The 24,470-nt window shown below is 41.9% G+C and overlaps 2 protein-coding genes and 1 long non-coding RNA gene across 5 annotated transcripts in view; 2 read left to right on the top strand and 1 right to left on the bottom strand.

Moving 5' to 3' along the window:
* Positions 1 to 7,064: 7,064 nt before the first annotated feature.
* On the top strand, positions 7,065 to 20,535 carry GTF3C6 (general transcription factor IIIC subunit 6). Of its 2 annotated transcripts, none has more exons than XM_048492716.1 (6): positions 7,065 to 7,201; positions 10,891 to 10,971; positions 15,241 to 15,304; positions 16,444 to 16,488; positions 16,606 to 16,716; positions 18,989 to 20,535. In XM_048492716.1, exons 1-6 carry the CDS (start codon positions 7,154 to 7,156, stop codon positions 19,288 to 19,290), a joined length of 651 nt encoding a protein of 216 aa, XP_048348673.1. In that variant the 5' UTR covers positions 7,065 to 7,153; the 3' UTR covers positions 19,291 to 20,535. The 2 variants fall into 2 exon arrangements, with proteins under 2 accessions (XP_048348673.1, XP_048348662.1); XM_048492705.1 differs by having other exon boundaries at positions 16,603 to 16,716.
* LOC125430649 lies at positions 16,239 to 23,581 on the bottom strand. The gene is made up of 3 exons (XR_007244202.1): positions 22,918 to 23,581; positions 18,970 to 19,117; positions 16,239 to 16,456 (listed from the first exon to the last, which is right to left on the bottom strand). It is a non-coding gene; the product is annotated as an uncharacterized LOC125430649 (long non-coding RNA).
* RPF2 (ribosome production factor 2 homolog) overlaps positions 23,482 to 24,470 on the top strand; it is a 33,028-nt gene continuing 32,039 nt past the window's right edge. The window contains exon 1 of one of the 2 annotated variants that reach the window (XM_048492683.1): positions 23,482 to 23,719. In XM_048492683.1, coding sequence (XP_048348640.1) covers positions 23,697 to 23,719 — 23 coding nt within the window. In that variant the 5' untranslated portion in view covers positions 23,482 to 23,696. Of the gene's footprint in view, positions 23,735 to 24,470 lie in introns of both variants that reach the window. The other variant, XM_048492692.1, reaches the window with a different exon arrangement.

The raw sequence follows: 24,470 nt of genomic DNA, 5'->3' as shown, positions 1-24,470 counted from the left end.
TTTGTTCTGCTGGTTCTGATTTTTTGTTTGCCTAACATACATATTTACACAAGACCAGTCCAAACTTGACTAGAAACCTGTTAGTTTTTATGGAACATTTGCACAGGTATGACTTCTGTTTTCCCTCTTACAACTTTTCATGTTTTAAGTTTCTCCAGTTGTCCCAACCAATTTTGGGCCTTGTTAATAAAGGGGCTATTGAACTTGTACTGATTCAGACCCATTCAGGAGTTTTCATTCTTGGTATTTCCTTGTACTCAAAGAGGCCCATTTGGGACCTGTGGTTGTTAAACAAATTTTTGATGACTGGCTGCCAGTGCTGACATGTTGGGGGGAGGAGGGGCAGAGAGAGAATGAGAACAAGTGAGCAAGGCTGTACGGGGCAGGGAGCGAAGCCAAAGCCTTGCCTCAGAGCGAACTTGCTTGAACCACCTGTCCTCTGCACAGCTCTTCCTCTCTTTACTCACCCCACTTTTTGTACCTGGGCTCTCTGGGAATGGGGTGGGGGCTGTGCCTCCCCTCATTTTATTTTTATTTATTTATCATTAGATTTAGAAACTGCCCATCCCCAGACGGCTCTGGGCGGTGTACAACAAAACACAAAATACAATACATATGAATTAAAACTCATAACTTAAACTTTATAAGCATAGCAGCATTCCATTTCCAAAACAACATAATACAAAATAGTACAAGATGGTGGCACCTGATCCTAAGGCCAGGAGGGCACCGGCAGTGCTGAAAAGATGCTCTATCAAGTGTGCCAAGAATGTCATGGCGCATAGCACAGGGCATCCGGGGGAGAGAATCCGCGGCCAGCCTCCCCAAAGGCCCAGTGGAACAATACAGTTTTACAGGCCCTGCGGAATTTGCCAAGGCCCCACAGGGCCCACGCGTCCGATGGAAGCGTGTTCCACCAGGCAGGGGCCAGGGCCGTAACAGCCCTGGCCCGGGTGGAGACCAGCCGCAACATGGAGGGGCCGGGGATCGTTAGTAAATTGACCTCTGCCAATCGCTACCTCATGCTACCTCCAGATAGCCAGAGCCTCTACCTCCTCCTCTTGCTACTCCTGGCAAGGGGCAAGTGAGTTGTCCAGGCCAGATAAAACCTTGTAGCAGGCTAGATGTGGCCTGTGAGGCATCGTTTGGAGACCACTGTTCTATTGGCTCCTGGTAGCCTCATCAGCTGAGCTTAAGATAATCTGAGATTGGTTATCTCTATGGTTTCTAGACTTGGCCTGAAAATTAACTGAGAGAGGTCTAAACTTTGGCCTTTCCCAACAAATTTAAATAAAACAGTACTAGCACTTTAGCTCTCAGTCACAAATTTCAGCATCAAAAATACTCTGCTATGGCATTGACAATCATTGTGCCTTTTGCCTGCTGAAGCTGCAGCCTCTCTACAGAATTAGCTTTTGAGGGCACATCAACCCCAAATTTGCTCTCAGAATTCTAATTTATCTGTCCCTAGATACAGTTTGAGATTGAGGTTCTGGTGGCCAGAAGAAACCAATTCAATGAAGGACATGTATTTTGGAATTCAGTTAACTACAACTACCCTAACCACTGAATACTTGCTCATGGGTTGGGAACACATTTGGACAGGCATCCATTCCAGGTCCTACCCACCAACCCACCCGGCAAAGATCTACCCTACATATTAATATCTTGGAACACTGAGCGATGCTACTGCAGTATGACCCAATTCAGTTTCCTATTTCTCTGACTGGGTAAGTGGAACAACAAGAAATTAGGCAACAGGATTCCCCTTAAAAAAGAAGCACTTATATAAAGTGAGAGGCTGAATGCTATTTCATTCCATTAACTGCTTTAAATTTATTCAAATTTGCAGCATCTCATCTTGTATTTGTAAAGGATGCCCTTGTCACATTGGCTCTAGCTAATAAGATGCAGAACCTTCTCCAGCCCATACCATAATAAAGCAAAACTACTACAGCAGGAGTTGTTTTAGTCTTGGTGACAGAGGCCAGCCCTCCTGCTCAGTAGAGTATCTTGGTTCATTGTCACGGTACTTGTGCAGTCTTCTTTGCAGGAGCAGGTCAACCACAGAAGGAGTGGATGCTCCTTTTCTCCTCTCTCATGTAGTTTCCCCACCTTTTATAGCATGAAAAAGAGGCAAGAGGGGCACCTTTCCTTCGTCTCTTTCTGCTGCCACAGAGAGGTCATCTTCAGTGAAGCTCTTTTTGAGGAAATTAAAAAAACAGATTTTTTGCTTCAGTTATTTATTTTTCAGGCTTTTCAGCCCCATTGCTTATCAAGGATAACTGTCCTTTTTAGGATAATTCTGTTTTAGACATATCAGCACCAAAATTTCTGGGATGTTCCTGCAGGGGCGCATTTTTGGATGTATCGGCACCAAAATTTCAGGGTATCATCTGGAAACTGCCTTGATGGGACTCCCCAAGTTTGGTGCAGTCTGGTTTAGGGGGTCCAAAATTATGGACCCTCAAAGGGGGTGTCCCATCCCCCATTCTTTGCTAAGGAGATGGGGGCTACCCTTTTGAGGGTCCATAACTTTGAACCCCCTGAACCAAACTGCACCAAACTTGGGGGATGACAGTCTCCAGATGATACCCAGAAATGTTGGTGCTGATATGTCCAAAAATGCACCCCCTGCAGGAACATCCCAGAAATTTGCCCAAGAATCCTTGTTCTGCATTGAGTTTTCTGCATTGCTGTCAATGGGGGTTGCAGGCTGGGGGGAGCACATATCTGAAGGCACAATCTCAAAACTGTCATGATCTCATCAGGAGACTGCCCTAATGATACCCCCCATGTTTGGTGCAGTTTGGTTCAGGGGGGCCAAAGTTATGGACCCTCAAATCTGTACCCCCTTCTATTAGCTCCCATTGGAAACAATGGGGGATGGGGGCACCCCCTCTGGGAGTCCATAACTTTGGACCCCCTGAACCAAACTGCACCAAACTTGGGGGATGCCATCATGACAGTCTCCAGATGATACCCAGAAATGTTGGTGCTGATATGTCCAAAAATGCACCCCCTGCAGGAACATCCCAGAAATTTGCCCAAGAATCCTTGTTCTGCATTGAGTTTTCTGCATTGCTGTCAATGGGGGTTGCAGGCTGGGGGGAGCACATATCTGAAGGCACAATCTCAAAACTGTCATGATCTCATCAGGAGACTGCCCTAATGATACCCCCCATGTTTGGTGCAGTTTGGTTCAGGGGGGCCAAAGTTATGGACCCTCAAATCTGTACCCCCTTCTATTAGCTCCCATTGGAAACAATGGGGGATGGGGGCACCCCCTTTGGGACTCCATAACTTTGGACTCCCTAAACCAAACCTCACCAAACTTGGGGGATAGCATAAGGACAGTCTCCTGATGATATGCTGAAATTGTGGTGCCGCAAGCCTAAAAACTGCGCTCCCTGCAGGTCAAAAATGAAAAACCACTAAAAATACCCCAAAACAAAACCTGCATTTTGATGCCCCCCACAAGGGGATGCCCTGGGCAGCAGCCCACCTTGCCCAATGGGCATTATGCCCCTGTAGCCCAGAGAAACCTTTCTCTGGTTTGGTGTCTGAACGTCATCCCAGACCAGACTTCTCCAAAGTCCTGAGAGACAGGCTCACACTTCATTGATTCCAACAGCTATGAAACCACTTCAAATGTCTTCAGATCCAACCTCTGTTCCAGTAGTCACAAATTCTGAACCCGCCTGCTCTGAATCACGACACCTTGAATCCACCTCCAAACAAAGTTTGTCAAAAGCATCATGATAAGGCATCAATGCTGCTTTAATAAACTGACTTTGATTATGTCTCATCCTCATTTCCAGGATACATTCCATAAATGACTTCTCTAGATTCTGTTAAAGAACTCCTTACCACAGCAAGATGCCATCAACCATCTGGGCCCTCATCCATGTCTGTATGCTTGAACCCAAGATCATAGTTTTTGCTCTGCTACAGTTATGCACCCATCTCATCTGACTGCCCCGCCACAACACTCAGCTCCTATGAACATCAGTCTTCTCTGAGGTCTCCTTTTAAAGATACCCATCATTGCACTGGCTTTATCCTTATGGAGATGGTGAGAACCAGAATGGAGACTTATCAGTCCTGGAATCCTTATGTCTTTCGCCACTCATGTTCATCCAATTCTATTCACCATAGGCCCGTCAAGCATCAATGATCGGCTTCTCTGGAGCATGATCTAATCTTCCCACCAAATCTAGAATCAGACCCTCTCCATTACCAAGATACCAAAGGACTACAGTCAGCCTTATTTTACTGAGTCAGAACCAGAATATTTATTTATTAGACTTCTGCCCTGCCTTTCCCAACCAAAGTTGGGCTGAAGGCAGCTAACAACCAATAAAATACAATTTAAATAAACGATGTAAAATCAAAATTTAAAATAGTTTAATCATTCTTTGAAAGCATCTCCTAAGGACATGATGAGGGAAAATCCACCACTTATTTCCCCAGAGAAGACTACTGCCTTTGTGATGGAAAGCTTAATACTTAGAGAGGGAAATCCTCTGTGCTCGCTACCTGCAACTAACCCTGTCTTTACAATAATACACCCAGGTGGCATGAGGTCCATTGCTTTTCCCATAATGGATGGCCTTGTAGAGGTGACAACTGGGCTTTGGCCTAGATCTGCATTTTTTTCCTCCTGCTGCCAGGAATATAGGAAACTTATACAGAACCAAGCAGGAACAATGTCCTTTTCTTTTTCACTATCCCACTGATAGTTCTGTGATGGTGAATTCCATCCAAGGTGTAACCCCTGGCAACCCATTTCCCTGAAACTGTACTCCCATATCAGCAAAATGTTTGTAATTATTCTGTTCCATAGAAAGATGATAGTAGGGTTGTATATTCCTCTGCCACAGAACAAACCATGCCAGACTTTCTTTGTTGTAGAATGCTCTGCCAGGGTCCTAGTGCCTACGTAGCTCTGCTCCCCCCCATCCACTTGAAAGTTTGAAAGTAAAAATACATTTTGGCATGAATGCTCTTGTATAAAATACCATGTTCAATAATGCTCAGAATAGTGGTTTTGACAAAGGCAGCGTGTAAAAATGAATGATAATCCTCATATTCACTTGTGACTATATTCTAATGCTTAAAAATACAATTGTCTCAACTGCTGCACCTCAACCGACCAAATTATCATCTTTCTCTGTGGAACAGGAGTATAATACAGTTGCTATTATTTCAAATATATATGTTGTAACTACAAATAAATGGTCCAATAGTGGGATTAAAGGCAATGGAATAATAAAATGAACAAACAGTGCACATAAATTTACACTCTGACATAATTATCTGGTCAACTATTGGGATTAGTATAGCCACACTGAACTGTGATATGCTGAATATGGGATGTTCTCCTGTGGTATGCAATTATAGAACACATGCACACCATATATTTTTCAGAACAAAACACAACAAAAGTGCAACACTACTGTAAACTAAATGCACGTATGTTATTGCCAAAAAAATGACAGATGGCTAAATTTTATTCTTCTTCAGTAATGACTAAGATCAAGCTACTCATAGTACACATTCAGCTTCTTAGTCATTGAAAGAAAAAACACATTGTGGTTGATCCTTCAGATCCACTCCTCTAACAGCAGCACTTTCCTCTAAGACAAGGAGACCTAAGTCTATGCATAAGGTTGTTCCACCAAGAGAAGAGTTGTTTACCTCAGCAAAAAGTAAATGTTTCAACAGGATTTATCTCATACAGATTGAGGCCATCATCAGCCAAATAACCTGCAACTTGGCCAATAGGAGACTCTCCCATGCACATTAGAAAAACACCTGAACTATATATAGGACATGAAAAGCATGTTCCATGTAATGAGACCCTACACACCTTTAAAAGGCTACATTCCATCCAATGATCCTTAAGTTATCACACAAACAGCCAGATGGTCATAACTTATTCCACACAATGATCGCTTGTATGAAGCTTTGACTTGACACTTGTAGACTTCTGCAGATTTGCAGTCCTTCACAGGTAAACTAAGCACTTGGAGGCTCAACACATGGAGAAGAATATTCTTGCCTGATGCTCTCACAATGTTAGGGACAAAGACAAGTACAAATAGGAAACCATGGGATTGAGCTCTTGTCCAATTTTTATTATCCTCCATCCAAAAAGCTGCCTTAGGGCAATGATCCTCCTTCCATTTTGTCTACACACCACCACCACACGGTAGGTTAGGCTATGAGACAGGTAAGCTACAAGACACTGGAGACTGGACTCCTAGCTCCTCGTTTGACACTTTAATAACTACCTTACAAAATTGCCTCCATTAGCCACTTTAAAACAGAACTAGAATCATGATGTCACGATCTGTAAATCAAGATTCAAACCATTATGTTTAAATCATGCTGAGTACCCAGCTAGTGGTACAATTGCACAATGGTGATCCTTTACTCAGAGTTACCTGCATGGCATGTTGTCTGGTTATTGCCATGCAGCTTTTTTTTAATGCACCAGAACGCTCATCTCTATTTACTCTAATTTCTTTGTTTGTTTGCAAAAAAGATTGGTCACCACAGTGCAAAGGGAAATGAGCCGTCTCCCAGGGCCCGCAAACACCCTGCCGGCTCCATTCCGAGTCGCCTTGGAATATGAGAAACATGACCCAGTTCCTGTCCGGTTTGCAAAGCCGGTCCGATAGGAGATGTATTGACTCTATAAAGGAAAACACAGCTCGCAGTTCGCATCCTGCGAACGACAGGATGTTTTAGAGGACACATGATTTATATAGTCACCATGAATCGGAAGCGATGTGATGGCTCTTAACCAACTCATAGTATTTCACCAAATGCGGTTTGTCCCATAGTCAGTCCGGATAATTGTTTGACTCCCCTCCCTAAGAACCTTACTACCTCCAAGGTACTTTCCTCTCTTAGCCCAGCTTTGGTGTAGCGGCTCAATCTTAAAATGCCGGCGACTCAAAATTGCCGGCTAGGAACGCTGCCTCCAGCGTCCTCCATTGCTTCTTATTAAGCAGAGTCTCGAACATTTCAACGAGATCTTTATATGCCCCGCCCTTGCGGAGAGCGCGCGCCTGTAAGAGATCATCAGCCCCAGCGGAAAATGGCTGACGAGTGATCACGTGACAGTGGCTGAGTTGCTTCCGCGATGGAGACAGTAGAGCTTTTCGCCGAAGGGGAAACGGTCCATATAGAGGTGGGTGGAAAACAGTTCCCCTGCTTGGGGTGCTCTCGTGGCTTTTCTTCACACGGAACCCTGGTGCTGATGCCCCACTCCTGCCGGTTGGTTTGTGTCTTTGGCTGCAGACTGTTTGCTAACAAGTCCCAGTAATGAATGTGTTGGTCAGGTTTCGTTTCCCTCTTTTAGGGAAGAGGGTTCCTAGCTGTGGGTTGTAAAATTCCAGGATGGTTGGGGGTGAAGCCTTGGGAGGATGGGATTTAGAGAGCGGAGGGAGCTCAGTGGAACTCCATGGAGTCCACCCGCTGAAACTGCCATTTCCTCCAGAGAGTCCTTTACACTTTCATTTATTTTTTTAAATATGCAGTCCAATGATGTGCTATATAAAGAAACATCAAATAACTACAGATATGACTCAGATTCAAATAGGAAAAATAGTTGTTGGAGAACGCTGACGTGTCACCCAAAATATCGTTGTGTGTCACCTTTGACACACGTGTCACATTCTCCATCACTGTTCCTCTATAAACTTTTGAGAGTCAGAGCTCAGTTAATTGGAATAAATGTTTTTAACCTTTAAGGTGCCAATGAGTTTGGGTTTAATTCTGGATTAAGTGTGTCCCTACCCAGTCCTGTCCAGATATGCCTTGACCAGTTCTCAGTGCATTGTTGTCTTTGTATTTCTTGTTAAACAGACTTACTAAAGCCCACAGGTCCACGTTTAGCTGATGATAAATTTTATTAGTACTTGAAATGCTTACAAAAAGCAAAGAAAAAAGATCAGAAATTATAAGAAGGTATACTTAACATCAGGACTCCCAATTTCATCTACATCAAGGGTGAACAGTAACAAATACTCTTTGCTCTTTAACCACAAACTTAAATTTCCAACCTAGTAGCCACCACTGATCATTAAAATACTTTAATCTGTTAAATCTTACAATGACAATCCACTAATCTTCAAAACCACTAAGCATCAATTTACCTTTTTTCTGTTTTACCCAAGTAATCCATCAACGATTTCCAATTGTCCAAAATTTTTACTAAACGTCTTTCTTTAAGTAATGAAGTAACTCCAAAACCTTCAGTCACCATTCTTCTATTGCAGGTATATCTGAAAATTTCCATTTTTTGTGCATATAGTATTCTTGTCCACAAATCCAGTTCACTAAAATAGACTGAAACCTCAGATAAGCATGTGCTAAATGCATGAAGTTGCTTTCTGATGTAAGACTGTTGGTCAGTCTGTCTCTATGCTGCCTTCTGTGGAAACATGCTTCAAAGTCTTAAGCAGGAATCTTTTCTGCACTGCTACCAGAGAACCTTTAAGTGCAATGACAGGAAGCAAACCTGATTTTTTTGCCTGCAAGATGCAAACATTTCTATTTGAAGCACGGTAGATTGTTTGGGAATAACAGCATACCTATCTCAGCCTAGTTGACAGAGTACTTTATATTAATGGTTTAATCCATACTTCCTTATTCAGTATAAGAGATGTTAGAGAAACACCTCATTTTCTTTGGTCTAGGTAGGAGCAAGCAGAGAGGAATAGCAATATCTAAGTCATCACTAAAGTAGCAGCACAAAAGTAAAATACTTTCCTGATGAAATTAATGACTGTAATTCTGATGGTCAAATTGTGTAATTACTTTGACCTGTCTGTTCTTTCTGTTAATGTGTTTTTCTTTGTTGTGATGACAATATGTACCATATATTATAAAATCAGAGGGTTGTACCTTTTTAAAACAGTGATTTATCAGGATCCTATCATACCTGAAAAACATAGGGTTTGCAACTCAGGATGCTTCATTGTCTCAGGGATCAGCACAATCATTTTCCCCAGGTTTGTCCCTATATGCTCTTAAACATGCTATTGCAGGACCTAATCAGATATTGTCTTTGGTTCATCCACTTGCTCATCCTCCTTCATTCTCAGCTTTCAATATATGCTATCACTTGCCTGTATTGGACAAGCAACCCCTAGACAAAATAATAAATAAATCTGACTTTAAAAATAACAATAGCTAGAGGCCAGTATGAAAATATTTGAATCTTCTGAGGCATTCTATCATTGATATGAAAGTTCCTATTCTCCTATAGAAGAGAAAACCCAAGTTGAAAGTGCCAAATTAGGATCCATTAAGTTCAATATCAGAATGTGAGAAGAGTTCTGTTGGATCAGACCAGGGGTCCATCTAGTTCAGCATCCAGTCTCACACAGGGACTGACAACAAGGCATAGAGGTGGGAGGCCTTCCACTGATGTTGCCGCCTGGCACTGGTGGTCATAGGTTTACTGCCTCTGCATGTGGACACAATGGCTTGTAGCCACTGACACCTATTCTCTAGAAAAGATTATTTCAACTTTCTCAGTTGATTAAGGTTCTATCTCTAAAGATAACTGTCACTGGCTGGCTGCCAGGAAAGCCAAGGAGGCGGGCTGAAGTTAACAAACAGAGGCAGAGGTAAGGACAGAAGACTGACCATGACAATCACCTTTGCAGGAATTAATTACTTCAACTGAACCTTTATGTGATCTGTGTAGTTCTCTAACTGGATCTACTGATTGTGTTTTACTGTAAGCTTTCTTTGATTAGATCTACTCTACATTAATCTTGTTTTGCGTAACTAATATACAACTGAGAGTGGTCCCCACTATCTGTAGTCTGATTACTCTTTTGATTGGCTCTTATTTTAAAGTGGCCTTTCCTTATAACTCTCCCTCCTGCCATATCTCTGTTTGTTGCTTTGTATGTCTAACAGGAGGACACTTTAAGTGCCTGACGAAATGAGCTCTGACTCATGAATGCTTATTCTGGAATGAATTTTATTTTCACTGGATTTCTGTTTAATTTCTAAAGACAGGAAAAAGAACTTTTAAAAAAATCAAATACATGTGTTATCTAAGAAACTTCTTAGGAGATGCAAGCAAAGGCGTACCAGGCCTAAATGGCGCCCGGGGGCATGACCGACTCTCCATGCCCCCCCTGGCTCCCCGCGCCCCACTTATGAGAGCCAGCAAGGAGGGCGAGCCACAGGTGCGCCCACTGCTGAACCCCGCCCTCCCTGCAGAGCAGCTCCTGCCCTCCCTCCTGCCAGGCTTGGGGAGGGCAGGAGCTGCTCTGCAGGGAGCCCAGGGGGTGGGGCACTGGCCCTGGCGGGCACTGTGGCAGCAGGCCAGCTCCTACCCTCCCCAGCCTCCAGGGGTGGGTGGGCCGGAACTGATCTGTGGCTGTGACGAACAACTCGGCCGGCAAGCAGCACCCCAGCACAGGGGGAGTTGTCACACTGTGGAAGAGGCCAGGCGCAGAGACTCGGCAAGCACCCCCTCATGTGACGAAACAGTATGCACTGCATGTCCTCATGGGTGGTACACCCCTGGCTGCAAGCCAGTGCTAGAGAAATACAAGAATCTATTAAATTATAGCAAAGTTTACTAAAATGGAACATCTAGCCTCCTTGGACTTAGAGCAGACAAGCTAGAGGTGATGGTGGATGCTTTGATCTTCCATATCACCACAGACACGACTACAAGTATGAATGTCAAGCAGCTGCAGTGTAGAGGTGGAAGCTTGGTACATTCGTGTGTGTGTTTAATAGTATAGTTGTGTGAGAAGAATATATTTGCAAGGCAGATGCCATCTGCTGGGCTGAAAGGGAGCCTTTAAGTGCCTTCTTTAAAATGACCATCATAAACTTTTTTTCCAGGAACAACTAGTCATGGTGGAACTGTCAGGAATAATTGATTCAGATTTTCTTGAGAAATGTGAAAACAGATGCAAGATTTTGGTGAGTGTGATAAATATAACCCAGAACTTTTCTGTTCTTGAGAACTATTACAATCTGTCTGATTTAAAAACGTGCGACAATCAGTGGACATGGTTCTGATGATGAAGGGCCTTTGTCTTGGTTGCAGGAAACATGCCTGCCCTGGGTCTGAAGAGCATATATTTATGTTTAGCTATGTGTACACCTGTTAGGATCATAGAATCATAGAGTTGGAAAAGACCACAAGGGCCAGTAAGTCCTGCTCCCTGCCATGCAGGAACACACAATGAAGGCACTCCTGACATATGATCATCCAGCCTCTGTTTAAAAACCTCTAAAGAAGGAGACTCCACCACTCTCTGAGGCAGTGAAGTCCACTGTCAAACAGCCCTGACAGAAAGTTCTTCCTAATGTTTAGGTGGAATCTCTTTTCCTGCACCTTTAATCCATTACTCTGTGTCCTAGTATCTGAGGCAGCACAAAACAAGCTTGTTCCCTTTTTGACATGACATCCCTTCAAATATTTAAACATCGCTTTTCCAGACTAAACATCCCCAGCTCCCTCTCTTGATAGGGCTTGGATTCCAGACCTTTTATCATTTTGGTTTCCCTCCTCTGGACACGTTCCAGCTTGTCAATATCCTTCTTAAATTGCAGTGCCCAGATCTGAATACAGTACTACTGTAGGTAAGGTCTGCCCAATGCAGAATAGAGTGGTACAATTACTTACCTCCATCTAGACACTATACTCTTATTGATGCATCCCAGAATTACATTGGCTTTCTTGGCTGCCATATCACACTGCTGACTCATGTTCAGTTTGTGGTCTACTAAGACTCTCAGATCCCTTTCACATGTCAAGCCAGGTGTCACCCATCCTATATCTGTGCATTTTTTTTCAGCCCAGGTGTAGAATCTTACATTTATCTCTGTTGAAATTCATTTTGTTAGTTTTGGCCCAGCTCTCTAATCTGTCCAGATCATTTTAAATCCTGCCCCTATCCTCCAGAGTATTAGCTACTCCTCCTAATTTGGTATAATCTGCAAATTTGATTAGCATGCCCTCTATTTCATTATCCAAGTAATTGGTAAAAATATTGAATAGCACTGGGTCCAGGACAGAACCCTGTGGCACTCCACTACTCTCCAAGATGAAGATGAGCCATTGATGAGCACTCTTTGTGTTCGGCCAGTCAGCCAATTAAAAATCCATATAATAGTTGCATTGTCTCAGTGGCATAGTGCCCACGGGTGGTGGGGGGGGGCATGATGCCCCAGGCAGAGCAGTGGCAGAGACATGGTCAGACTATCAAAGGGGCAGGGTGGGGGGTTCCGGGATGGGAGATGCTGTGGCAGGGGTGCAGGGCATGTGCGCACCCTGGCCGCGGTTTCCCCTCGCTCCGCCCCTGCGTTGTCTAGTCCACATCTTTCCAGCTTACTTGTAAGAATTTCATGGGGCACCTTGTCAAAGGCCTTACTAAAATCAAGGTATGTTGCATTCATATCATTTCCTTCATGTACCAAGTTTGTCACTCTATTAAAAAAAAGAGAGAAGATTCGTCTGGCATTACTTGTTTTTGAGAACCCATGTTGATTTTCAGTTATCACATTATTCCCCTCCAAGTGCTTACAGACTGTCTCCTTAATGATCTGCTCTAGAATCTTTCCTGGTATTGATGTCAGGCTGACTGGGCGGTAGTTGTTTGGTTATTTTTTCCCCTTTTTGAAGATGGGGACAACATTAGCTCTGCTCCAGTCCGCTGGGACTTCTCCTGTTCTCCAGGAGTTTTCAAAGATCATAGCAAGTGGTTCTGAGATTACTTCTGCCAGTTCTTTTAATGTCCTGGGATGTAGCTCCTTGAGATTTGAATTCATTTAAAGTATTCAGGTCTTCCTGTACTAGATCTTTATTTATTCTATGCTGAATTTCCCATACTGTATCTTCTGATCCATTTCCCTTGAGATTTGAATTCATTTAAAGTATTCAGGTCTTCTTGTACTAGATCTTTATTTATTCTATGCTGAATTTCCCATAATGTATCTTCTGATCCATTTCCCTCCAGTTGAGCACTGTTTTTCTTTTGGGAAAAAACTAAGGCAAAGAAGGTGTTGAGTAGTTCTGCCTTTCCCCTGTTAGAATTTCACCATCTTCTCCACGCAGTGACCCTATCATGTCCTTTTTCTTCCTTTTGCTACTGGCATAACCAAAAAAAGCCCTTTTTATTGTTTTTAACGTCTCTTGCAAGTCTGAGCTCATTGTGAGCTTTAGCTTTTTTGACTTTCTCCCTACATCTCTAGGCTATTTGTTTGAATTCCTCTTTAGTCATTTCCCCCCTTTTCCATTTCTTGTACATGTTCCTTTTATATCTTAGCTCACTTGAGAGTTCTTTAGACATCCATCCTGGTTTTTTTAGACAACTCCCATTTTTTTATCTTCATTGGAACTGTTTGAAAGATCTCACTTTTAAGAATTTCCCATCCACTTTGTACTCCCTTCTCTTTTAGTATTCTTAACCGTGGAAACACGCCCAGTAGTTTCTTAAGTTTACTGAAATCAGCTTTCTTAAAGTCTAGAATGCATGTCCAAATAGACTTGGCATCCCCTTTCCATTGTATAACAAACTCCAGGAAAACATGGTTACTCCTACCTAAGGACCCTACCACTTCTACCTCATTAATCAAGTTATTGTTGTTGGTTAGGAGCAGATCTAAAATAGCCAACTCATTGTTTGTTTATTTATTATTGAGTTTTATATACACAACATAACTTCATAACAAAATACACGCAGAACAGATGGAGCAAACAACAAATACAGAATATAATAAACAACACAGGCTCCATTAACTATAAAAAACATTAAAATACAGTGGTCAATACAATAAAGCGGCGTCCAGCGATAAAACCCTTATTAAAACCCTCCCAAGGACAAGGCAGATTCCTGAAGTTGTCTGAAAGCAGGTGAGTAAATTGTTGTACCTAGTAGTCTTGGCAGAGTTGGACTCCCATTAGATATCTGGAGAATTGAAATCTTCCATTACTACTATTTCTCTTCTTTGTGAAAGTTTGGTCCTCTTCTCTAGAAAGGCTTCATCCAACTCTTCAGTCTGTCTTGGGGATCTGTAATAGATCCCCACAATGAGATCATTGTTATTTTTCTCCCCCTTAATTTTTACCCAGATGCTCTCGACCTGGTTTCCAGGATTTAAGGCATGGAGCTGCTCACAGGTGAAATAATCCCTGACATATAGTGCTACTCCGCTACCTTTCCTAGTTGATCTGTTTCTCTGGAATAGGTTGTACCCCTCAATTATTACTTTCCAGTCATGAGATTCATTCCACCAGGTTTCAGTGATGCTTATTATATCATATTTATTATGCCGTGTTAAGAGTTTATTACCCATGCTTTGTGCATTAGTGTAGAGACATCTAACGCTCATGCCCTGTAAGGGCTTATTTAAGATTTTATTAACCTCACTGCTGGGTTTTTGAACTATTCACTCAGTTCTCTCTATAACCTGCAACCTATTCTCTCTAGTACTAAGTGAACTCCTTCCCACTTCCCATTGTCTCCCTCCCCCACTTCACTCAGTTTAAAGCCCTCCAGAAAAGGTTTGTCAATCTCCTAGCAAAAATGCTCTTCCGTACAGCCATGAGGTATAATCCATGCCTTGCCAGTAGTCCCTCTTCATGGAACTGCAGATGATAGTCCAAGAAGCCAAAGCGTTCCTGGCGGCACCACCTGCGAAGCCAGTTATTCACCTCCACTATTCTTCTTTCCCGCCTGGGCCCTTGTGCTTCAACTGGAAGTAGAGATGAAATGACAACCTGTGCATCCAGTTCCTTCAGCTTCCTTCTCTCAAAATCCTTTTGTGAAAGCAACGTCTAGCAGTGTCATTTGTTTCAACGTGGATTAAAAGGAAGCGATGATGGTCAGTGGGCTTGACCAGTCTTCTCAGCCTCTCTGTGGCGCCCTTCCCCTGGCCTCCTGGCAGCTGTGGAAGGCGGCTGGCGACCTTGGGGAGCCGCGTCAGCCCCTCATCCGAGGCCCACCCTGCGTCTGGTTGTCGGCTGTGGGAGGGGGTCCCATCAGGTCTGGGGAGGGGCTCTAGGCCCGACCCCGGACAAAGGTTTATTATTTTCAGTATGCTTAAACCAGTCTTCAAATACAAAACTTGCTTGGAAATAATTAACACCAAGCTTCTTTCTAGTAAATAGATCTGTTTTTGGAAATGCAGACCACCTGACTTCAAGGTAACATTCCATTGTTCTTGGTCTCTCCTTTTTTGCAGGGAATAGATACAGAGAGGCCCATTTTGCAAGTAGACAGATATGTCTTTGCTGGGGAGTATGAAGGTAAGAGTAATGTTTTGGGTTTGATACAATTCTGAGTTTCATTGTATTCAAAGAAACATGAGAGTAGTTCAGTAAAACCATTTTTGTTACTGGTAATCTTTAATTGTATTCTATGACAAATCTTCCCAATGCTATGATGTTATAATGTTGATGCTTTGTTGCTGTAACTCCGAGGTTGGAATGTTATATTTATTCTAGTTAGAATGCTGTGTCATAATGTTATGTTATTCATTCCATGTTTATTGATGTTAGGTTTTTGTTAGTTGTTTTTGAATGTTATGATATTGTTATTGTCATTTTGCAGCTGTTGTTCACCACCCTGAGCCCTCCGGGGGAGGGTGGTATACAAATCTAATAAACCATAAGCCATCTAATAAACCATAAAACAAAACAAATACATCTAAAATATAAAAAACTTAAATATCTAAAAGCAGACAGCTTCAGCTTTCAATGCTAAACTTTAATTCTGGTACAAATTGAAGCTAAGAGTTTCAAAAGCATTTTGCACTATGCATTGGGGCCAATGAGTCAAAGAAAAAAATTAAATTCCTCTGAAGTAGCAAAGGTCCTTGCTTGATCCAAAACAATTATTTGGATCATGGCCAGTGCTCCTTGACTTCATAACTTTAAAGAAGAAGAAGAAAAGGAAGAAGAAGAGGAAGAGGAGGAGGAGGAGGAGGAGGAGTAGTTTGGATTTATATCCCCCCTTTCTCTCCTGCAGGAGACTCAAAGGGGCTTACAATCTCCTTTCCCTTCCCCCCTCACAACAAACACCCTGTGAGGTAGGTGGGGCTGAGAGAGCTCTGAGAAGCTGTGACTAGCCCAAGGTCACCCAGCTGGCGTGTGTGGGAGTATACAGGCTAATCTGAATTCCCCAGATAAGCCTCCACAGCTCAGGTGGCAGAGCTGGGAATCAAACCCGGTTCCTCCAGATTAGATACACCAGCTCTTAACCTCCTATGCCACTGCTGCTCTTCCAGCTGCTTAACCTCCTACGCCAGCTGCTGCACCAGCTCCTACGCCACTGCTGAGGTTGATCTTCTTAAATTTTCATTTGATGTAGTAAATATAGGTCTTTTGACAATTAGATCATATAGAAAGAAGCTGTATCTTTCCAAAGTGTTCATTCTTGTCTCCAGATACCCTTGGAACCTGTGTGGTATTTGAAGAAAACAAAGATTGTGGTAAGTACGCACTATTTGTGTCTACATTTTTAGAGGGTTTGATATGGTTGCAAATGTGTTAGTTTCAGAGTAAGCTTACCATTTAAAATCATTCTGCAATAATTTTCTTTATAGCAGATGCAGAAGGAAACCAAAAATTAGAGCTAAAATACAAGTACCACACAATGAAGAAGCTGAATATGACCCGGACACTTCTGAGTGAGAAAAAGGAAGGAGAAGAAAACACAGGTGGTTCTCAAACTTTGTGAAATCATCCTCAGTCTAGAACCTCCGACTATACTTGTAGAACTCTTACATTCCATGTATTTCTCTCCCATCCTATTCTGTCAGAGCCCTTTCATCCCTCCCCACACAGTGACTTGCAAGTTTGCTCTGTGTCAGTAATCCTAATGGGATTCAGTTCTATATCTTATAATGTTTTGAGTCCCGAATGCTTATTGCCCTATTACCAGTACTGCCTAACGCCACCATGGGCTTCCTATATTACCCAGATTCAAAATATGTGTTTAATATTGTAATTTCGTATTTGTACACGCATTCATATGTGTGCCAATATAGGACTCACTTCTTACATCTGAGGAAGAGGGATATAGTTCACAAAACCTCATATTACAGCAGATCTTTAGTAAGTAAATCAGTAAGAAATCTGTTCAAGTTTACCCTTGTATCTTTAGCTAACCCAAAAGCAGCATCAAATTTATCATGTAGTGGTCCTGATGAGAAGTAATGGGATCATTAGGATTGATTTTGCTACATATTTGCTAAAAAGATTATGTCATTTGTGATATAACATGATGCTTAAGTCTACAGTAGCAAAGTGGCATTTACAGAGGAATATTAGCTGTTTCATCAATACACAGTGGTTAAAATAGAATTGAATCTAATTGGGATGGGGAGGAGTTCTAAATTCTTCTGTTCCATGTGTGTAACCATTAAATCAGATTAACATTATATTACCATGCATGTAAGGGGGGCAGGGAGCATCCTTTTACTATTTTGATAGATCATGAGAAAGTATTAACTCCCCCACCTGCTTTGCTCATAATAACAAGAGTTTGCTGCTATACTATTATTAAATATTTCGAAGTTGCCAACAGAATAGTTATAAGAAATATGGGAAGGATTGGAAATGTGGAGAGAGAACTCAAAGCCTATCATTAATTGAAGAGAGGAGAATGGAGAAAAGTGTGGAAAAGAAAACAAAAAACTAAGAAAAGAGGAAATGTTTTATTTTCTACCACATAGTAACAGGGAAGATTTGACTGAAGAAACCAAAAGATGGAGCTGGCTAGAAGAAAGAAAAGGAAGAGGGAAAGAAACTGTTGGAAACAACTTTAGGAGGCTGCATCCTGGCAAAGACTGTAGCAGCCATGAGCTATGCTGATTAGTCTTGCCTTCCTCCAGTGCTGGCTTGGTTGATGAGATAAGAAGAATGTGCGAGCATTTGCTTCCTTGTAGTAACCTTTTCAGAAAGGTACCCTAAACAAAGCGGTGCAAAGGGGTTATCTACTGTGCTGATTACTGTGGTCTGTCGTCCCTGTGTGCCCCTAGTGGCTTCAGTGCAGAACTGCATTGAGAGGGTTTTTAAAATGTAAATATATTGAGTGACTACAGAATGGCACTGGCTTCTGGCTCCCTTCAGCTGACTTGAGCCCCCTGAATTTTGTCTCCCCAGACTCCCTGTCCCAGTGGCCTTGCCTATCACCAATACAATATACATGATTATTTTGGTCTTCACGTAATCACACATACCTTGTTTCAGAAAATCTGGAGCTGAAGTACACTGTTCTGCTTGCAGATGGAATAATGAAACAAACAGACCAAAAAGGACATGAGGATTCCTTTGTCACATCGCTTGTCCCCAAGACAGGATCCTCCATTTGTTAAACTTTATGAAGGCTGCAGGTTAATTCCTCCAGTTATATGTTTCATGTTGAGAGCAAGGAGCAAATATGCCTAATGCTAGAAATCCCAGTCTGATTCAGGCAATAGTTGCAATGGTACTTGTCATGATTGTGGTTGCCTTTTGATCATTATGCCATCTAGAATTTGAACCAATGTGTTCTTGGGTTGTCAGATTCACAACCACTGCTTGATGTATTTTTGATGGAAGATCATACGGACACTTCCATAGATAATGTTTTGGGTGAATTCATGTGGTTGGTGCTCTAGCCATGTTGATTCCAAATGTGGATGACAAGTTTCTTTTCATTTTTGTCCTTTTTGTATGGGACTAGGATGGTAATCACCTGCTATGTAGTTAACCTCCAAAGTTCATTGATTACTTTAGGTATGGCACCATTACAATATGTGGAGCTTTACAGAATAATGTGAGGGGAGAAAAAAGGCCAGTCAGTTCCCCAACGAGTGTGCAGTTTCAGTGTTGATATTGGGGAAAGGGATGGAGGGAACAAGGATTTAAGCTATGAATGTGAGTATATGATGGATCTTTTTGTTTTAAAACAGAATGTTGCCACTCACCTTTTTCATTCTATGGCAGGTGGGGGAGTGGAATGGCTGGAGCTTAAGGAAACAGATTTCTCATATAGCAGACCAAACACGATTTGCAATTTCTTGTATGAAAAAGAAGAGGAGATGGCTGAATCTCAAGACAAGCTGGCAGAAGAATCTGAGGAAGAAGCCAGTGACAAAGGAAATTGTGATGACAACTTTGAACCTGAAATGCATTCTAGCATTGAAATTGATGACTCTGCCCAAGTGATAGACAACACTGGCCCTGAAGCAGTGAACTCTTCTTCGTTGGATACACAGGATATTACTTTAGATGATTCTCCATGTTGATACAAAGTCTGTAAAAATGGCCACTAATAGAGATAATTAATAGAATGTATGTTTCAGAGGCATCTCTCCGACTTTTTCTGTACATAGTTAACTGGAAAATTGAATCCTAAACTTACATGGCAGTTTAGGATCATAGTCTTGAAACTATGCACCTAATATTTGTCTTTTCTTTCTACAAGCAGCCACCACTGCCTGACTATATGGCAACACCAACCATTTTTAACATTTAAGTGCGTTTTTAAAGCATTTTGCACAGGCAGAAGTTAGTCATTTGCTAACCTACTAGGGTTTTCTGGAGTACAGCTTTGTTTTTATATGACATGTTACTTCCTCAATTGCAAAGAACAGAAGATTGATGAAGAACTAATGTTAATCCACTCTTGATTCTTTTATGTACATAAATGAGTTTGCAGAAGATTGGCTGCTTGTTCGTAAAATACATTTTTGCTATTCTCAGATATTTAATTTTATTAATTGAGTGTATTTACATTCCACCCTTTCTCCAGGGAGCTCAGGGCTGCAGGAATGTTCTTTCTCCTCCATTTTATCCTTCCAGTACCCCTAAGGGACTGGCCCAAGGTCACCCAGTGATCTTCATAGCTGTGTAAGCATGTGAACCTGGGTCTCCTGATTCTAGTCCACCACTCAGGAGCTTGCACAGCTTGCCGTCTAAACTGTGGGGCAAAAGAGACAAGGAAGAAAAAAAAGCAGGGGAGGCAGCAATAACAACCTCTTCAATCTAGTTAAGCCTGTTTTTGGATGACATTCTATGAAGGAAGGGGACTTCATGAGAAAAGGTGGGGTGGCAGACAGGAGGAGATGCCACCCTCTCCTCTCCTCTATCAACACAGACCAATCAGATTCAGACAGACTCAATGGAATGTTCAGGTGAAGAAAAAAATAACCTAAAGAGTTTAATTGTCCATAATTAACAGACAAACAGAGAATCTGGGTTTTGGAGGAAGAAGGGATAGGAGGTATCCTGACTAGACATAGAGTTCACTAGGGACTGTACTGTACGATTTTAGACATTGGATTGAATGCTGTCCTCGATAAAAAAATAGTGAATTGTAAAAGTAGTCCAGTTATTGTCTTCATGTCTGATGCACTGAAAGTGTACCAATGTTGCAATATTAAGTATGGCTCACCTTCCAGCTCTGGTAACTGCCAGCTATCAGACTACAATGGGAAGCCATTACAGGTCATGTCATGCTTATAAATGAAATAAACTATATGTGACACCTGTGTTGTTCTCAGCCATTATAACCTACTACAAACTATGCAGGATCCAGATAAAAGGGTCTTGATTTGTAGCTGATGAGGTGTTTGGTGCGGGGTTAAGGAAATTTATGTGTGTAAACAAGAAACACTATTTATTTGTTTTATATACCACCCCTCCTCCGAAGGGCTCTTTTATATACCGCCCCCGAAGAGATGAAGAAATTCACTTTATCTCATGTAATTAAAGTTAACAGTGGAGCTGATATGGTAAAATAACAAGGAGGTGTAGGTGGTGAACTGAGTTACAACTTTCCAGCCTACAGGACTTGTCATTGGCAAAATGGTATAAAACTGAATGTCAAATTTTTGTGATTGTACTGGCTCTCTATGTGTAATATGCCTTGAATTCCTTTAAGAAAGGCAGACTATAGCATAAATAAGGTAAGATAGCAAAGGACTGAATCAGGAGTTGTGATCGATGAGGTTAGGGAACGGCAGCTGTATGTGTTCGTCCCAACAACTCTACTGTCAGTGACACATTGTACTACTGTCAGTAAAGAATGTTTGCTGTAATTCTTTCAACTTTGTGGAATGGTCTTCAAAAGACTACATCCCTCCTAGATTTTTGGAAATCCTGCAAGGCTGTCCTGCTTATGAGGTGTTTGGGTTGAAGGTTTTTGTGCTAGTAAGCATTCTTTGCTAACTGTTCAGTTACTTTGAAGCATTCAGTGCAAACTTGGTTTTATTTCTTCTATTGTAAGCTTTCTAAATTGCATGGAAGGGTAGCGTAGAATTTTTTAATGAAAACGTTTTTTAAAATTTCATTTAAAGTTTATTTTTCTCACTAAGATTCAAGGTCAGCTACAAAATATAGAAGCAAAAGAAGTTGCATCCATCCTAGCATAACCGTACGCCACCTTCTTTTACAAATAGTTCTGCCTTGGGTATCAGCACCATGTTCTTTATTTAAGTATTTTGTAAGTTGGAAAGGTGCCCATTGTTCATATTTATCTATTGTTCTTTCCAATTATTTTAAAGAGTTCAGTGTTCATTTTAGTGTCAGTTTTGTTGACCATGACACTACCAAGGTAATGATAATAAGGGAAATAGAAAAATATATTACTGTATAGTACTGGGGCAATTATGACACACTGGTTTTAATTACAACATACTAGTGGAGAAATCTTTTGCCACTCACAGTCATATGCTAAAAACATTCATGAATAGAGAATAACTTATTTGTACCTCTTCTTCATATTGTGTCAAGCCAGAAGGCTGTATGCCACAATCGGTCTCATACTACTGCTACTGAAAAGAAAGCATCATAAACTCTGGTGCAGATTACTGTTTGTCTTTGTGTCTGCATGTAGACCCAGGCAAACTTCTTTGATCCTCTGAACAAATAGCTTGTGTTGCTGAAGATGACACGGCATGGAAAAGTAGGAATGTTGCATATTTAATACAAGCCATACAATCTATTACTGTTTTAAATTATTTTAATGCTGCCTTTCACCCAATCAACATCTCCAAGGCTATATAAAACATTGCAACATATAAAACATTCCAACAATTAAAAATAACGTTGAAATTTTAAAAAATCATTCAATAAAACACAAAAATAACGCTAAAATGAAGAATTGATACTGAAGCAAAATTTAAATCTTAGTTCCACTATACTCTCCTAGTGTACGGTTTATTCTCCATACCAGGGGCGTAACGAGGCAGCCCTGGGCAAACTGTAGCCCTGGGCAAAACCTGAGTTGGATGCCCCCCCACCCCCACCATGGGCGGCCACTCCACCACAACCTTTTTTTTTTGCACCAGGACATTGGTGCCTGCAGGGGGTGAAGTTTTTAGACATATCAGCACCAAAATTTCAGCATATCACCAGGAGACTGTCCTTATGCTACTCCCCAAGTTTGGTGAGGTTTGGTTCAAGGAGTTCAAAGTTATGGACTCCCAAAGGGGGTGCCCCATCCCTCATTGTTTCCAATGGGAGCTAATAGGAGATGGGGGCTACAGTTTTGAGGGTCCATAACTTTGGCCCCCCTGAACCAAACTGCACCAAACCTGGGGGGTATCATCAGGGCAGTCACCTGATGAGACCCTGAAAGTTTTGAGTCTGTGCCTTCAGAAATGTCCCCCCCCCCCCAGCCTGCAACCCCCATGGACAGCACAAAGATTCTTGGGCAAATTTCTGGGATGTTCCTGCAGGGGGCGCATTTTTGGATGTATCGACACCAAAATTTCAGGGTATCATCTGGAAACTGTCCTTATGGTACCCCCAAAGTTTGGTGCAGTTTGGTTTAGGGGGTCCAAAGTTATGGACCCTCAAAGCGGGTACCCCAACCCACATTCTTTGCTAAGGAGATGGGGGCTACCCTTTTGAGTCTTGAAGGCTTTTACCTTGAACATCTTGTTGAACCCCAAGGTGCTACTAGACTCTAATCGAGCTGCAACGGAGACGGTAGGATTTTCACAAGGATTCCAAAAGAAAAACTCTTCTGATCGTCCTTCAAGAATAGACAAACGACCCCCTTCTCTCCCCCTCCCCCTCACTTTTAACTGCACCTAACCTTCCTTCATGCTTTGTTTGCGCCTTGAGTGGGTGTCTAACCTCATCTCTTCCCCCTGGTGGCCATGAAACTGCATTGCATGGCAATGAACTGCACGGTGAGATAGCAGGAGCGTCTAAGTAAAAAAACAACCAATAGGCACAGCTTTAATGTAACTCTTATGGTAAAACACTGAGCTCTTCCCCGTGCTATTTGGCTGTGATTTCTCTACGAAAATGCCCGAAGCGACTTTCCGCCTTTAGTCAATGGGGGCTTTCAATCTCACACCGGAAGTTTGTGAGCGACTCGTCTCGATGGCACGAACTCAGCCCTTTTTTGTAAGTCGATAAAAGCTACCCAAACAACCTAAAGTTCCGGTTTCCATTTGACGGACTCCATATGCGGGATTCAAATTCTGTCAACTTTCCGAAATCTTTATACACCTTTTTGTATTGATTACTAAGAAGGAAAAGTTGTTATGTGTTATGTCTAAAGTGTTTGCCAACCCTTATTAATATATCTTCACTCAAGCCGCTGCGGATGTGACGACAAAAAGAACGGCATAATTATTCTCCTTCCGGGGCATATGCTTACTTGGCCCACGTGGATGCAGAAGAGTATTCTGCAAAGATGGACTCGCTGGACAGAGTGGTGTAAGTACGATGGAGGTATCACTTTGATGGGCTTTTTGTCGGGTCGCGTAGAAAGATTTGTGGTTCTTCCTGTAGGTTAGAAATCGGCTATATTCTCAATTTTTTCAGACTAGTCGTTGAAAGTAGAAGTTAGAGGGGTACCGGGTGTGGAATATGCTTTATTCGGTTGTGTTTCCAACCTTGTAAATGTTCTCAAGTGCACTTAAATGTTGAATCTCTTCTTAATTAAGAAAACAAATTGTGTTTTCAAGTGGTTTGCTTTTTATCAGTGACTGTTGATAAAATTTTCTCCTCCCTGACTTTAGATAAGTTTAAGTAGTAAGAGCCAATGATTTGTGTAATATCATTCCACATCGGAGACCAGATATAATCTGTATGGGACTTTTCCAGTGGGTTCCCACAGGGCACAGTCCTGTCCCCCATGCTCTTCGATCTTTTATGTACAACTGTTAGGCTCAATCATTCATAGTTTTGGCGGTTGCTGTGATCAATATGCAGATTATACACACCTACATGTAAGCTTATCCAAATATTCCAGTGATGCAGTAGTGGCCCTAAAATCACTGCTTGACTGCTGTGGTTAAATGGTGCTAAGAGTGAACAAATTGAAACTAAACCCTAGAAAGGCAGAAATAGTTGGTTGAGAAGATGGAGATCTTGAAAGGTGTTGTGGTCCACTGAAAGTACGGTTACCTCAATTGTTTATTGAATGTCCCATCTTGTTGATTGTTTTGGCTCAGGCTGTGTAATC

Source organism: Sphaerodactylus townsendi, linkage group LG01, assembly GCF_021028975.2.
Source record: "Sphaerodactylus townsendi isolate TG3544 linkage group LG01, MPM_Stown_v2.3, whole genome shotgun sequence".
NCBI classification, from domain to species: Eukaryota; Metazoa; Chordata; class Lepidosauria; order Squamata; family Sphaerodactylidae; genus Sphaerodactylus; species Sphaerodactylus townsendi.
Note: the sequence above shows the minus strand (reverse complement) of the source record. Positions and strands in the feature narration are given on the sequence as shown.